Source organism: Diorhabda carinulata, chromosome 11 (assembly GCF_026250575.1).
Source record: "Diorhabda carinulata isolate Delta chromosome 11, icDioCari1.1, whole genome shotgun sequence".
NCBI classification, from domain to species: Eukaryota; Metazoa; Arthropoda; class Insecta; order Coleoptera; family Chrysomelidae; genus Diorhabda; species Diorhabda carinulata.
In genome coordinates, this window is record NC_079470.1 from 12598896 (window position 1) to 12614693 (window position 15798).

The following is a 15798-nucleotide window of genomic DNA, read 5'->3' on the forward strand; positions in this document are numbered from 1 at the left end:
GTTGATATTTATATATATTTTCTTCTTATTCATTATTCTACTACTCTTTGCTATCTATTTTTCTAGCTCTTTCGTCTTATTCTTCTTTTTTAACCAGTGCTACGGTCCTTCAAGAACTAGGACCTTTCGACTGCCAATCCTTTCAATCCTAAGCATGGTGCCTCCAATGACGAACCCCTAGCTGGATCAGGTCCGTTTTGACGTTCTCCAACCATCGAAGACACTGTCTTCCTCTCAGTCGCCGTCCTCCAGAAACTCCATCACTAAACTATCACAGTGCCAACATTCACAAAAACTGACTGAAATCCCTCATCTTATGGTACCCTTCCTTCAGGGGTAATTTTGACCCATGACTTTAACAATTTGAATTTAAATTTGAAATCTATGGGGTTAATTTTAAAAAAACGTGCTATACTCATTTTGAAACTTGTTTGAACACAATTACTGAAGAATAGAAGAGCCTCTCGACCTGGTGAACTATATGAAGAACTAATCAAATAGAAAACACTTTACTAAATTGTTTAAAAACTCATACTTAATCACCAAACCCTTTTTAATAAAAAACAACATTTGAAATTGTTTTAAAACTTTTTTATTGTTCAATATAAATATTTAAACATTCAAAATTTTATAATTTTATTAGGTCTGTTAATACCTATACCATAATTGCTGTTTTTGTATGTATTACCACCTAAATCATCAGGATTATCACTTATAGTTTCTATATTTAAACTATTTTGCAATTGTTGTTGTTGAGCTTGATATTGGGGACAATCTTTTTTGAGATGTGTCACATCTCCGCATACTTTACATGATCCACCTTAAAATACAATGGAAATAAATCTCAAACATCAAAAATATTGTAAATTCTCTTGCAAATTACTCATTTTTCTTATCCTACAACTCTGCATGATAGTTTGATAGATAAAACAAAAATTAATAGAAACGTAATAGAAATTATGGTACTCCTATGAACCCCATGAAATATGAAAAAATCTAGTGAGTTAACAGTGACACATCCTTTAATTGAATGTGTGTTTAATTGAAGAAGCTACTTCAAGAAAACTTGAAGAAACTTATGAGCTACCTGAAAGACTGCAAACTAAATAGAAAAATCTAGATTTTCCTGATAAAAGAATTTTTGTAGTAAACAACTTCATAATTTTATCAATTGTAACTTTTGAAAAACCTTATATGATATTATTTTAATATAATGGTTACTTACCTTTGGGATACAATCCTCTAGCATTATCAGGACACTGCCTGGCAATATGCCCTTGTTCATTACATATGAAACATTGGGCGAATTTGAAATCTTGACTCCTTACAACTTTACATTCGAAATGTGTATGTTCTGTCGATCCACATTTGAAACATATACCAGTTCCTGATTGGGATACTTGATCCTTTTCCAAATTTGGACATTCCGAGAGATTATGACCAGATTTACGGCAATTGAAACAAACCTACATGAATTGAAGGGAAAACATGAAAAGAAATTCACTTCAAATCATATAAATATGGATATAATTTGTATTAATAAGCTTGTTATTTAAACCCAGTCCACTGCTGCATTTGAATGTATCATTTCAGTAATCAATCCAATCCAGTTGAAATTATAATTCCATTTCTACCATTTTCTACTGTCATTCTCATTGCAATCTTCTGATTTCAGTTGTTGCTAAGCCTCCTTTTTCTTTTTAGTTTTTCCACCTCTATATACCCGTTACTTCTTTCTGAACTTATTTCTTGAAAGCATTGTCATTTTAATGTTACTTATCTTACAGCTTTTGAATGACAGGGACGATATAATCCAGTCCAGCACTGAGCTAGATTAACTCGATGGATTACTGGACTGGAATAATGTGAACTGGGCTTAAGACTTATAAGTGAAAGTTCAAAATTAAAAAAATGAAAACTTGTGAACACACAACTACTACTGATAAGAAAACATCATAATCTATTTTACAAGTTAGTAACAAGAAGATACTGAGTCCTATGCCAGCCTATATAGAATAATTTTTGATTCTGATTACTGATTTATGGACAAAAAAAATTTAAGGTTCTATAGAAAGAATGCTGATGGATTATCATTAAATTGGTTAAGAAATTTTTGTGTCCCTGAAAAGTTACTATATTTGACTTTGAGCTGAATCATGTATCATCAAGTTTAACTGTAAAAAAAATTTAAATTAAAAAAGATTAATATACCTTTTTCTTTTCTCGTGAAAACGCCTTCTCTGCTTTCCTCCTTTCCAGTTTCAAAGCAATTTTGATCTCACTTCTTGGTAATCCTTTGCTAATCATTTCTTTTCTAAGTTTCTTTAATCTGATTGCATCTTCCTTTTTCACTGGAAAACCATCAACATAATCTATTTCTACATCTTTTCCATTTATAAACATTTTGGTGGGTAGTGGTGGTTTTCTTCTTTTGTGTTCCTTTTCATCTTTTGATTTTGGGAACTTTTTATTTTTCACAAATCTGTTGGATGAATTTGGTTTCTCAAATTTATTCTTATTATCATTTCCTCCAGTTTGGTTATCAAATTTATGTCTATGACTTGTTTTAGTACAATTTTCCGCATCAGGTGCTAAATTATTAGTAGCTTCACTCACTCCATTTGTCAATTTTTCTGATTCTGCTTCTTGTTTCTTTAGTTGTTTTCCCATTTTTCTCTTTTCGATTTGTTTTATTTTCTTTTGCTTCTTTTTCTCCAATTTTTTTATGTCTTGTTCAGTGAGATTTTCTTTTATAACTTTTTTAGGTTGAATTTTTGATTTCTTCACTTTTTTATCAGTTTTGAGTTTAGAACTAGTGCTTACTATATTTTCACTATTTTCATTCCTTTCAGATTCTATATTCTCTTCATTTTTTCTCTTTTTAGCTTTTCTTTTAGTTTCTGCATCATTTGTTGATGTATTAATAATGCTAGGTATTGATATTTTTTTCTTTTTTAGCTTTTTATTTTTTGGAGACGAATCAAGTTCAATTTTTGTACTCAACTCTTCTGGTGTAGCATCACAATCATTCTTATTAGATCTATAATAGGATGAGATTGTATAATTTGAAAAAATTAAACATACATTTTTTTACTGGAATTCAATTATCAAATATATCACGAAAAACAAAATTCTATTACAGCCCCAGTTAATTTTAATAAAAAAGTGTGATACTTTTCGAAAAGTTAGATACTTAAGTTATCATAGGATAGCAAAGTAAATTTAGATACAATATCAAATAATATATCAACCACTAGACACAAAATAAATAGAACTCATACCTACCTTTCACCGAGTTCTGTTTCGTTTAACACTTTATCTACTTTTGTTCTTAAAGCTACAAATGTTTCATCATTGTCAGATAACTCAAAATTTTTTTCATTCATCAATGAAATAGATTTTCTCTTTTTCCTTTTGTCAGATAGAGATGTATTCTTTAAATCATCTGTTGGAAATTGAGCCCACTGTGATTTTTTACTTTCTTCAAGCTCCTTTTCTTCTATAAATGCTCTATAATTGGAATTTCGTTGTTCGATAGCTTTCTGTCTATTTTTACTTTCTTCAATATATTTATTCTTTTCTAATAATTGTTGTTTCATTTCATTCCACGGAGTAGCTTCTTCAGGTACTCTTTCATTAGAAGCTTTAGAGCCCTTGGCTCTAGCAAATCGAGTCATTATTCTTTAATTCAAATAATGTGTAAAACATACAAGACGTATCAATTTAAAAGTCGCATGGCTACAAGAGGTTATGTTTATGACATAACTTCTTCTTTTTCAGTCTTGCTTCTAGCTAGGTACAAATAACAGCCAGTCTTAAAAATTTAAATTTTCAGAATAGAATTGATTTATGTATATAGAGAAAAGTGTTAACGAAGTTTCCTCAATAAAACTCTCAATTTTTAACGTTAAGACTTTTTGTACTTCTCATACGTTACAACAAGATAAAGAAAAGAATATATTAGAAACAAATGACAGTAATTTAAAAAATACTATTTTTAAATTTCACGTGATTCCTTGTTGTTACATGTTATTGAACAACCTTGTATGTTATAAATGTCATGCACTATATATGTAAATACATTGTCTATATATTATACAGGTAATGAGAATATAGTAAGTAACGTTATCTACGTCGTATAAAAGAGAAAGCTGATCTAACAATAAAAACTTGCAGAAACAAATACAATGTAAACGTGTATGATATTGATAGGCCATACGTCATAATCTTAAATTTGCAAACAGATAAAAATCTATTAAATTGTTTTGTTGATAAAAATAATATTGTGGCATATTATCAGAGTATGTTTTGATCCAGAACGACATTACGAAGTAATAAAATACCGAGATAACAAATCAGACAAACAAATAATTTTTGCTACTAAATATATCAAAATGGAAACAACGGAAATAGAACCATTTTTAAAAACTGATAGAAACAAAGTAAGAAAATATTGGAATAAAACAGAATCTGAGGTATTAGAAATTTTGGAAGAACTCAAACAATGGATTAAAACACAAGATTTACCCGAGATGCCAAGTAAGTGAAAAAAAATTTTATAAAAACTCGTGTACAAGTTGAGATATAAAGTATACATCTAATTAAAATATATGTACTTTTTAAGTGTTAAAGATAATTGACATTGATACATTGCAATATTATAATTAGTTTATGTGCAATAAACACTATATAAAAAAAGTGTCACAGTATTACCAGAGCCGGATTAAATTTTATTAGAAAAATGCGACGAAGTTGATGCTTGGTTAACTTTTGTTAAAATATGAAATTACATAAAATTAACGGAGAGAATAGAAAAAATTAGTGAGAAGGAATTTTTTCTCATATTTTAAAATGAAGAAATTATATGATTGAATGAGAAAAATTATGAAGCAAATAAAATTGGCTGGAAAATTAATACAGCTAATAGAAGTGGAAAGGTGACTCTAACGATCATAAATATAATTATTTATAGCTTTTGTTCAATAAGATTAATATTTAAGAGATCATATACACGGATAGGTTCTTAATAGTTTTGACATCCAACGAGTACAGTAGTCAGGTTATTGAAACCAGTTTATTCATTTATATTTTTTAGCTTAATGAATTTTACAAAGTTGTGAATTGAGTTATTAAACTGGTATCTAATTTTGTGACGATTGGTCTTTAATATACATTCTTCACCTATAGAAATCTTATTTTATTTCGATTTCTGCGTCATAGATTTCCTAACCTAACTCAACCTAACCTCAAATTTTTTTAATAATTTGTAAAAATTGTCTAAATTATGGTATTCAATTGTTTTTTTTTGAAAATTGTTGGTTTTGTATGTACTTTCTGACAAAAAATCAGAATTTATTCATATATTTTATCGTTTTTACAGCCGATAGTATGTTGGAATTTTTTTTAACAAATTGCAAATATGATGTAGAAAAAACTAGAACAAATATAATCACATATTATAAGATAAGAAAGTTAGTTCCAGATTTTTATAAAAATTGTAACCCAAATCGAGCTGAAATGCAAGAAACTTGGAACATGGGGTGAGTTTACAACAAAACAATTCTCATTTAAAAACCGTATATATCTGTATAAAGAAAATTTTTAACGGGTGTGCGCCAACTCGGGACGGTGATATTTCCGGTAAACGAAAAGGTAACCCGAGTACATAATACAACTAATGACGGATCCATAATTTGTCGAATGAAAATAATAAATTCGTCGCTACCTTCTACATTCTTCAAAGCGATGACGTGGTTTGGGTTTTTGTGACAAGTTATTAGTAGATTTTATGATAATTTAAAAAGAAGGGTAGGTAAAATACACTGCAATTATATATTTTATTATTGTTTTTCATTTCATAATTGAAATTCCGAGCTGCCCAATCTTCAGCAACGAGTGATCTAATCTACATGACAACCACGATCACGAGTTGGCGCACGCCCTTTTTAACTTACCTTTAGTCGTCTTATATTGAAATTTGTAGGGTTTATTGTCCCTTACCGAATTTAAACGATGATTTGTGCAGGATTTCAATCAATAAATTATTTCCCTATAATTCAAATTTTGATGTTCGAAAATATCTTGCAAATTTTCTGAATGTGTACGAAATACGAATATGCGAAGATTTATGTGTTAGTGAGATTGTAATAATCGATTATGAGGAGCTTACTTGGAGTCATATATTCAAGTTTTCACCGTTTGTGATCAGTAAAGCGGTCACTATAATGGACGTAAGTTATTTTTCAGTTCTCTCTAAATTTTTCCGACCGTGTTTACAAATTCATTGTTAGAGATGTTGCCAAATTTCCTTCGATTTCATTTCATTTAAGACATTTCTATAGAGGGTAGACAGAAGGGGAAGTATTGGAGAAAGTGTCCAGCTGTATACGATAAAAACTTTTCAGAATGGCGCTGGTGTAGACTTACGACTTACCTTGTACAATCTATATTGTAAATATATCCTAAAAGAAATTTACCCTGATTATAATGTGGCGCCACCATTAATTAACGCATTTCGACGGACACTTATTGTTTTATGAGTCACGAAGAATTGTCGAAAACTGACTCGTGCATATTTGACATAAATTTTGATGCCATAGAGAAAGTATATTCATAGAGGTTTAACGATATATTGCTTCTGAAAGATTCACATTCAGTTTTAGTTTTTTTCATCTAACTATATACCAAAAAAATCATAATAAATTAAAAAAAAAACTATAATGTTTCATATCTACGGTGCACTCCACTAAGCACTCACGTCGATCACGTTCATTACCACGATTTTTCCCGTTCCACTTAGTCCAAAGCGTTATAATTGTAAACCCAAGTGGCACGCACAAGAAAATTTTATCTGCCGAAGTGAGTCCTAGAGATGGGCAAACGTACGGACTTTTGAATATTTATTATCATAAAAACAAAACGAAAAACCATCAGCAACATCTGAGATTTTCCAAAATGATCAAATGTTCAATATTATATAAAATATTGAACAAAAATTGATAGAAAAAATCCTTTTTTACTAAAAATAAGTGCATTTTTGGTTAGGTTCTTCTTTTATTTACGGTAATAAACATTTCAAGCTTTATACGTACGCTCCAGAATATTTTTGGCACCGTGAACGCTTAGTGGAATGCACCACCAGGGGAAGGGAATTTCATTGTTAACGTGTTGGTCAAACTGTTTTACGTCAAACGAAATTTATAACAACGTTCATCAATAGAAACCTCAATTATTTTACCTTTTTTATGGTTGTGTATATAATTATAAATAATATTTGTTTAAAGTAAGAATAATTTTTGGATTTGATAACGTTTTTCAATTTTCTTATAACATATTTTTAAAATTTATTTTCAGAAAGTTGCCAAAAATAGAATAAAGAATATCCATATAGTTAATGCTCCTTCCTATGTAAATATATTATTAAATATAGGCAAGAAATTTATGAAGAAAAAATTATCGGATCGGGTAAGACTATTCAATAAAAAATCAGTTATAATCATAAAAATCTAAATTTAGATTCCCATTGATCCCCAAAACAGTATGTGTATACTCCCATTATTTAATGTGGCTTTTATTCATCTATAGATCTACTGAAGGATCGTTACGGTTAATTTTCGAATAACTAGTGATTTTTATTACACTTGACATAATTTATTAATAAAAAATTGCACTCTCGTTTTGCAATATACTTTACCAAGATTTTTGGAAATTAAAATACCTTTGGTCACATGGAAATTCAACATATGTTAATAAGAAATAAAGTAAAAAGGCACTAGAAGCAAATACAAACCCACTAGTTCACGATTCATTAATTATTTGACTATACAAGGTGTCTCAAAAAAGTTTACATTAAAACAAATAATTTCAAAAAAACTAAAAACTTTATTGAAAAAATTCTTACTACACATTGAGATTTATTGCTTAGGAATTTATTTTTTCAAAAAAAATTATTCTAGGAGAGTCAATTTGTTAGTCTAAACTTTAGATTCGACATAATTCCATAGGTGTTAAATCGGGACTGCGGGCAGATCAATTTATGGCACCTCTCCTGGAGGTAAAAATTTGACAATAACTCGTTGCAGAGATCTATTAGACGTGTGTGTAGTTACTCCGACCTGCTGGAACCATGTACTTCAAGTGACTACTGATTCATTTATTTCTGCCTCTTCCGTCCCAAGAAAAGCTTTGAAATCAATCACGTGACACGAGCGAAACGAAGCTGACCTTCGACCAAGGCCTCTTCAAACCTGTTTTTTATCTTAATGAAACAGTGAAAGTTACATTACTGGCGCGTATGTAGTACCATAAGTAAGGGGGGTTTATTCAAGATACAATTATTGCAAGAAAAGGGGAGGTATTCGAGGGAAGGATATTTTAGGTAATATTTTGATACCAATTTAGCAATTTCTATGAATAAAGCCAGTTATTCATTTAAATAGATGAAAACCCAAGAACAAAAATTCCAGAAACTAAATTTCATCAGAAATCTATAATTTCAGATTCAAGTCCATGATAGTTTTGAAAGTTTATTTTATTACGTTCCACAGGAATTGTTACCCAGTGATTATGGTGGTAAAGAAAAATCAATGGCTGAATTAATTGGTAAGCTGTATGTTTAACACGTTGAGCCCCTGTGGGGTTCATAGACCCGCAACTGAACTCTCCCCTCAACCCAGAGCTGTGCTATGAGCACCAGATGTATTTTATTCCACACCTACTCCATGGCCCAACCATATTTAAATGTTTTTCACAATTTAATTAGAGCATCCTGGTTCCTCAAAACACACTAGGTCCAATATCATTTTCTCAAACTTCTATCAAATAAATTTTTTCTTTGATCCACCCTCCTTATGGAGTGTAAAATCACAAAAAAAAATTGGCCTAGAGAAAAGTTTGTCAATCTTGGTCGGGGCCCAACGTAATAAAATAACACACTCAGTTTCAATTTTTTTTTCAAAAAATCAAGCAATCTTACTTTTTAGTTATATATTCGAAGTGTTTCTAAATTACCTACTTTTTGTGAGTACCAGGCCCTAGAAAGTCTTTGGACATTTATAATACCTTTTAACATTTACAATACTCCCATACATTCTCAATTTCATGTTTACCCTTTCTTCAATCCAATCCATTATATTCCTATTTTTCGCCATTCCTTTTAGGTTAGATGAGGTAGGGCGTGAATCTACAACTCTTTGACCTATTGTGACCCTGGATAGTTTACTGATTAGGTAGCAATGACTTTACATAGCGAGCTATCTGTCTGGGGGTTATATGGCTCACTTCTTCTGGATTTAAGGAGTGCCATAGTCTCTCACTCATAGAGGTGCTTGGTTTTTTTGCAAAAACTACAAGAGCTGTAGAGAGCATCATAATTCATTGAACAGTTTCTAGTGAGCACACCAGTGACTCTTCTTAGCTTAATGAAAAGGCTGTTTGGGACAAAATGGTAGAACAAGAAAGAAATCTCTTTAATTGTTTCAGACCTGGGGTGTTACTCCATATTTCTGATTTCTTCTTTAGTATCTTTTTCCTTCTGGTTCTGATTTTATCTTTTTTTCGAATATTCTAAATACTTTCTTTTGTTTATTACTGTAATTGTTAGCCCTACCATGGTCTTGTATTTTTATTTAGTTCACTAGATATATATTTTTTAAGTAGTTTTTCTTCTTTATTTTTTTGGGTATTGTTACTTGTAAATACTTGACAGTGATTCCCAATCCATTGCTGCATTTTCGGTTTTAGAATTGTGGAAGAAGCAAGTGAACAAATACCAAAAGAGGTTTGATATGTTGGAAAGATTGGATGAAGATAATTAGAAAGTTAAATACATAATGTGATACATATATAGATTATTGTATTTGATAATTATTAAAATTTTTATTCAAACCAAGTTTTTGTTATTCTATGGTAAACAAATTTTACTCCTAGATTGGGTTTATAAACTTTTAGAAAAAAATAATTCTCAAGAAAACCAAATATTGCCTAATTTAGTTTAATGCCCTAATTCTTAATTGAATTACTCTGAATTCGTTACTCAAATACTAAAAGTTGTTTAAATTTCTTTTATTGAAGGATATCTTTTATCCTAACATATGTAAATAACCTATTATCACTTACATTTATGGAGGAGTTAGTTTTCTTGTTGATAAGTGTTTCATGTTTGATATTTCTTGCCATCAGGTTTTTATTTGTAGTTTGAGGAAGAGTATTAGTTAGCATGTATTCGATTTTTGTAATAATTTGAAATTGAACTTGTCTGATTAATGACGATATTATTCATAACTGACAATGACATTTTAGAATCCAATTGACATTGATAGGACACGTTCCACTTAACTTTCATAATTTTAGTTCCATTAACGTAAAAAGACCACAAGCGTGAAAGCTCGTATTTTCAACAGCTCAAATAAAATTATAGTTAAGGCTTCTTCAATAATTAAATGAAAACTAAATAATGGTCTTAAGATTAACGGCTAGTGTACATTTTCAATAAGTCATTATGACGTCACAACCAGCTGTCATATTGTCTTGGTGGCTTAATATTGCATTATTGACAATAAAATTATAATTATAATGGATTATTTTGGCAAAATCTATTCATTTCGATCGAAAAAGTGCTTTAAACAATAAATTCTCTAGACACAAATGAAATCTTTGTTCAACACGAAAATATGGACGACGTTATAACTCACGTTACTAAAAATGGCCTATATGTCATCTATAATCGATTGTTTCATGTATGGGCACAGTATTAGTACTAAAAAATTCTGTGATGCTAGATAGGCAACCAATAAGGTTGCCCTGCACTACTTTAATATACATTTACTCGCTGCATACTCCACAATTTGCTGAGCTAAATTGAGAAAATAATTTTGTTTGTGCTGGAACTTTTCTTTATATAAAAATAAAATATTCAATTGAATAACACACAAGCCTTTAATGTGGGTAAAGACTTATTTATTAGAATGGAGTCAATTTGAGGAAACAATCTAATTTTTTATTTTTTCATTGAAATATTCGGAAATGTTTTTGCCTTTGTATTTGCGCGACAGTAATTTGTTTGCCCCTTCGAGGTTGTCCAGCTTATGAAATCTATGTTCGAATTCTGCAACTTTTTTGTTCCAATCAGCTAAAAAAGAAACATTGTTCAACCATCTGAGATACAAAAAAATCATGCAAAGAGGTTAAATGCACAATAAAAGTATATACGAAACAGTAAAATCTCACCAAGTAGTTCATCGTAGGTTTTTTCCTCACCACCATAATCTTTTGGAAGAATTTCTTTAGGAATGCACTTATACAAATCTTCTAGTGTATCATGAACATAAATCTAAAAATAACAATAAAAAAGAAGCAAAAAATTCCTGACATATTGTTTAGCGCAAAAAAACGTGTTTATATTCCTCCTTTACCTCACTCTACATAAATTATCATAAATAATGAGTTTTTGAATACATTTCATAAACATATCTGTATAGAAACATAATCTTAGGTGAGTACAAGAGTTACTGGAAAATGAAACGATCTGGCAACACTGTGTTCCTACAGAGTATAATTCAAAAGGGGACCAGTCAATTTCATACCCTGATATGCAATCAGCTATTCGTCTCATCCCTCATGGGACTGAAATGACAGTACCCAAGACCCATACTACCTTGGAAGAGATTCAAAGTTCTGATGAAGATGGTACTGTACCTGAACCCGATGTCAAGTCAAGTTTTGAATTTCAAGATGACGGTGCGAAATTGTTTTTCCAGTGTGGGCTAATTATTTGGTAAGAGACTTGAATCTTCCCAAAAACGCAGCTGAGTTGCTTGGATCAAAAGCAAGGATTTATGTTTGCCCAAGAGGACAAGTTGGTTTATTGTACCAATATTGAGGGCTTGATGAATACTTTTAAGTCTCATATGACCCAGTGTAAAGGCGTATTTTTATAGTTTCTTTTAAAAGAAGCCTTAAAGCTGCTCTGATTCTCAAATCATTAGTTGTATCCGAAACGCGCTCTTCAATATGGCCCCCGCAGTCTAATATACATAAATTTTTAGATAAGTGACTCAATTAAATGAAACGAGATTTTTTTTTACTTAAGTCTGAAAAAAGATTAACTAGTTCATATTCATTGTGTGATTATGACAGAAATACCTGGTTCAAACGTAGGTTTGATAAATTTTTCTAAATATTAAGTTAATTATCTTATTTTATGAGTTGAAATACATTTCTACGTAAAAACATATTTGAAGGAATTTATTATAACTCTCTTTATGCAATTTTTCAGTGTAATAATCATAATTTACGAAATAAATTTTTGGTACTCAGATTTTGCAGTGTAATGATATAAACAGATACGTTTAAAAAGCACTAGAATAAAAAATTCGTATTTAAATGAGATAATTACGTACGTTTTCCTTAATTTCTTCGTATAAATGTTCCCTTATTAGGTTACCGAACACAATCGAGTGCTCAGAATTATTAATCAAATGGTATTCTTTAACAGTTTTATTCCATACTTCCTAAAATGAAAATAAACCACAAATCAATAATTTATCTCTAATGTTGGTATTTGAATCAACAAAACGAGGTAATTATGCAAAAAAAGAACTTTTATAAGGTTTCTGTCTCGTATTCTTATTTCAATGTTCAATAATGACATCGATTGTCTTCTTCATCATTGGTATTGATTCAACAATCAATTAATTTAATTAGTTCTTCCAAGTATTAATTTGATAATATATAGTTTTAATTATTTCAATCTTGAGAGGTGTACAGATATCGTGCCAGATTAACTGTCATCTGTAGGCCAAAACAACACTGGCTAAGGTTACGAAAGGTCAGCTGTTCGTTAATCTCTCTCAAACTCGAGAAAGACTGAACCGTTTTGACTAATTTTGGTCTTGAATTATTTGTTGAAGTCCATTGAAGGTTAGGTTAAGTTTTGTTTTTCCTTGATGTTTTGTCCCAAGTTAAATTACTAAACGCAACCATAATATTTGACATTTGACAACCAACTATATGTAGATTGATGATCCTTAAGTTTTATCACAAATTAAATTTCTGAACGCAACTACAATATTTGACATTTGACAACCAACTAATATTTCGATTCATCCTCATGTCGATCGGTACCTCTGGCAAATAAAATAGTGCAGTTACTGTGATACGTACCTCTATAACAAAACTGATTTTTTTTAAAACGTCTTTATTAATTTTAGACAGATACTCTGGTTTAAAATGTAAACAGTCCAAGATATATACGTCTCCCAATGACAAATCTTCATTCAATTTAATTTCGTTTATGTGACTGTACAGTGCTAAGTTTTTTAAAAGATCCAAATCTTCCGGATTTTCTAGATCGCGGAATTTTACTATAACAACTCGTTGCATTCTCGGCGTGGGCTTCGGCAAAGGCAGAAATGGACTGAAAAAATAATATGAAACATGTTCAAAATATTTTTCTTCTGATGACTATGTAATTAAAAATATAATTTGTATTTAAATAAAATTCCGATTGCAGTGAGTCGTTAGGAAATACTATTTTCCAGCTACACGTTTCATATGATCACAAAAACAATTTGGGAAAGAGAAGATGGATGGTTAAACATTCCAAAAGACTATTAAATTTTTTGCTAGTCTTTTTATTGAAGAAAAATAGTAAACCAAAACAATGATCAGTGTGTGATCAGCACGTGAACATCCCGGGCAAAGCGCAGCGCGGCAGGAACCGTCAGATCAGGTGTAGTACAGGGACGGCATCATATTATCGTACTGCAGATTGTGAATATTTATAAAAATGAAATGAAAGAAAATAATGACAAGACTGTTGATGACGTTATTTATTTCGGGAGAATCTTGTTCAATTGTCTACCGAGTCCTTCGTAAATACAGGAGCGCCATCTAAAGAATTGTGCACAACAGTTTATTATTAGACAAAGTAGAGAATACTCTAGAATAATTGAGAAATTTCGTGAAGAAAATAGAGAAATTTACTACCTTTCAAGTGGACTCATCCTCAAGACAAGAATTCTTGGTGTTAGTTTTGGCGTTCTCGACCCTAATCACGCGTATATGTTTTAGTTTACTATTTTTCTTCGATAAATAGACATCAATAATTGTCATACTTACAGAACATTCGTATATTCTTGGATATGTTTATCGGAAGGACGAGCACCTTTGAGAATGTCTGGCATCAATTCTCTTATCGTGTAGTAAATATGCAAAGCATCTTTAGTTTTTTCAATATTAAACTTATTGATTACCAAAAATCCTCTTATAATAGCATCGGCTGGAATTATAATCAAGAATTGAACAGAAATTAATGAAGAAAAAGAAAAATCATATACAAAAAATATACGAAGGTATGATTTAGTTTATTAGGAAGCTGTTATTTACCCCCCGATGATAAAAAATTTATAAATCTGTTGATTTTGCATACATAGTATTCATTAAGGACGACACTTTACTAAAATTTTTTTTAACTTTCTATTTCTTAGACGTTTTTGATACATTGTTTTGATTTTGATAAAAAAATAATTTCATAAAGACCGAAATAGGTCGAAACGCCAATTTTTCATTATATTTTGAAAAAGAGTCCCGAATAAATGCGAAGTTCCCAAACTCGTTTTGAGTTAGAATCCGCAATCAGTAAACGCCGTATTCCTCCTCCATTTTTTGAGTTATTGTCCTCATATTTGCTCCATTTGTTGCCAAGGAGAAGAGACAGGCCGGGAAAAACTTGGAGAAACGAAATAAGAGCACTCAATATAGGAAACTGGAGATCAAAATGTCGGAACCGAAAATAGTAACAAAAGCAACCAAAACAAACGACAAACTATAAAGAAAATAAAAATTAGAAAACGAGGAGTTATCCACTTCAAAAAAAGGATTTAAAGCGCCAAAAGCGATAGCCATAATCCACATGGGATTGAAAAGCTTGACGACAGTTCTATTTCAACTTCTCCACAATTCATATTTTTATTGTTTTAACGCTATTTATTTTTGATTTTGATATAACTGAATTATTGTGATATAAAAGTACTTACAAGGCATTTCTGGTAGATGTTCTTCTTTTTGGAGCCATTCTTTGATAGTTTTAATGTCGTCAACAACGTGATCATCCGATTTTCCGAAATGTTTAACTAATTTTGAATGATGATCGATATCAAGGTACGAAGACATTTTTAACTAGCAAAGTCTCTAGTATTATAATAACTAATACCTACTTCCTCGTCCTTATTTATAGAAAATAAACAGGAAGGGATTATTAATCGAAATAACCGATATTTCCGATAAAATAAAAAATCATATTTCGATTAAAAAATTTATCATTGCGGATGGAAACAAATGAAATAAACTTTCTATATTCGGAAATAGTTTATTTAAAACTTCAAGGACTACGCAATTTAGTAAAATTCACTACTATTGTCTAAAAACTTTAGTTCAGATACATTTTAGGTCCGTTTTCTGTTGATGGGGTGAATTAGGATAACCAGCAATCGTGTATAATCTAACGAAATACCCCGGTAAATTATAGTCCAGTCAAAATAGACATTTGACTTAGCCAAAATTCGCATAAAGCTGAAAGTTGACAGAGACTTTAAATACTTCGATCCTACTTCTGCAAAAAATTTTATTCAAGGTCAAAAGTAAAAAATTGAGGAAACCACGTTAAAAAAAAATGCGCCAAGTACATTACCTCATAAGTAATGCGGAAATGGGTGCATATTATGTAAAATATGAATTTTTTGTAATGATTAAAACCGCGATATCTCACGAACGGTGAGTCGTAAGAGAAAAAGCGACTGG

The 15798-nt window shown here is 30.5% G+C and overlaps 3 protein-coding genes across 7 annotated transcripts; 1 reads left to right on the forward strand and 2 right to left on the reverse strand.

Annotated features, from left to right (window-relative positions):
• Positions 1–576: 576 nt before the first annotated feature.
• LOC130899246 (uncharacterized) lies at positions 577–4073 on the reverse strand. The gene is made up of 4 exons (XM_057809029.1): positions 3286–4073; positions 2212–3040; positions 1226–1466; positions 577–820 (listed from the first exon to the last, which is right to left on the reverse strand). Exons 1-4 carry the CDS (start codon positions 3675–3677, stop codon positions 621–623), a joined length of 1662 nt encoding a protein of 553 aa, XP_057665012.1. The 5' UTR covers positions 3678–4073; the 3' UTR covers positions 577–620.
• Positions 4074–4083: 10 nt separating this feature from the next.
• On the forward strand, positions 4084–9889 carry LOC130899248 (alpha-tocopherol transfer protein-like). 5 transcript variants are annotated; one of them, XR_009060004.1, is made up of 7 exons: positions 4084–4539; positions 5381–5540; positions 5984–6230; positions 7354–7464; positions 8082–8377; positions 8439–8601; positions 9742–9889. XR_009060004.1 is itself a non-coding variant. In XM_057809032.1 (6 exons), the coding sequence occupies exons 1-6, from the start codon at positions 4395–4397 to the stop codon at positions 9813–9815; spliced, it is 840 nt and encodes a 279-aa protein (XP_057665015.1). In that variant the 5' UTR covers positions 4086–4394; the 3' UTR covers positions 9816–9889. The 5 variants fall into 5 exon arrangements, 1 of the variants encoding a protein (XP_057665015.1); XR_009060003.1 differs by having other exon boundaries at positions 8082–8601; XR_009060005.1 differs by having other exon boundaries at positions 4085–4539; positions 8004–8601.
• Positions 9890–10934: 1045 nt separating this feature from the next.
• LOC130899247 (alpha-tocopherol transfer protein-like) lies at positions 10935–15212 on the reverse strand. Its single transcript, XM_057809030.1, has 6 exons — positions 15036–15212; positions 14119–14278; positions 13162–13414; positions 12399–12509; positions 11227–11329; positions 10935–11128 (listed from the first exon to the last, which is right to left on the reverse strand). Exons 1-6 carry the CDS (start codon positions 15169–15171, stop codon positions 10989–10991), a joined length of 903 nt encoding a protein of 300 aa, XP_057665013.1. The 5' UTR covers positions 15172–15212; the 3' UTR covers positions 10935–10988.
• Between the last annotated feature and the right edge of the window lie 586 nt (positions 15213–15798).

Excerpts from the sequence above, each read along its gene's own strand:
- LOC130899247 (XM_057809030.1), bottom strand. The coding sequence starts at position 15,171 with ATGTCTTCGTACCTTGATATCGATCATCATTCAAAATTAGTTAAACAT. Across the intron at positions 11,330-12,398 it reads ACGAAGAAATTAAGGAAAAC|ATTTATGTTCATGATACACT; the intron begins GTACGTAATTAT and ends TGTTATTTTTAG. Across the intron at positions 11,129-11,226 it reads AACCTACGATGAACTACTTG|CTGATTGGAACAAAAAAGTT; the intron begins GTGAGATTTTAC and ends TTTCTTTTTTAG.
- LOC130899246 (XM_057809029.1), bottom strand. The coding sequence starts at position 3,677 with ATGACTCGATTTGCTAGAGCCAAGGGCTCTAAAGCTTCTAATGAAAGA. Across the intron at positions 1,467-2,211 it reads TTTCACGAGAAAAGAAAAAG|GTTTGTTTCAATTGCCGTAA; the intron begins GTATATTAATCT and ends CAATTCATGTAG. Across the intron at positions 821-1,225 it reads TAGAGGATTGTATCCCAAAG|GTGGATCATGTAAAGTATGC; the intron begins GTAAGTAACCAT and ends TTGTATTTTAAG.
- LOC130899248 (XM_057809032.1), top strand. The coding sequence starts at position 4,395 with ATGGAAACAACGGAAATAGAACCATTTTTAAAAACTGATAGAAACAAA. Across the intron at positions 5,541-5,983 it reads CAAGAAACTTGGAACATGGG|GGTTTATTGTCCCTTACCGA; the intron begins GTGAGTTTACAA and ends TGAAATTTGTAG. Across the intron at positions 7,465-8,498 it reads AGAAAAAATTATCGGATCGG|ATTCAAGTCCATGATAGTTT; the intron begins GTAAGACTATTC and ends CTATAATTTCAG.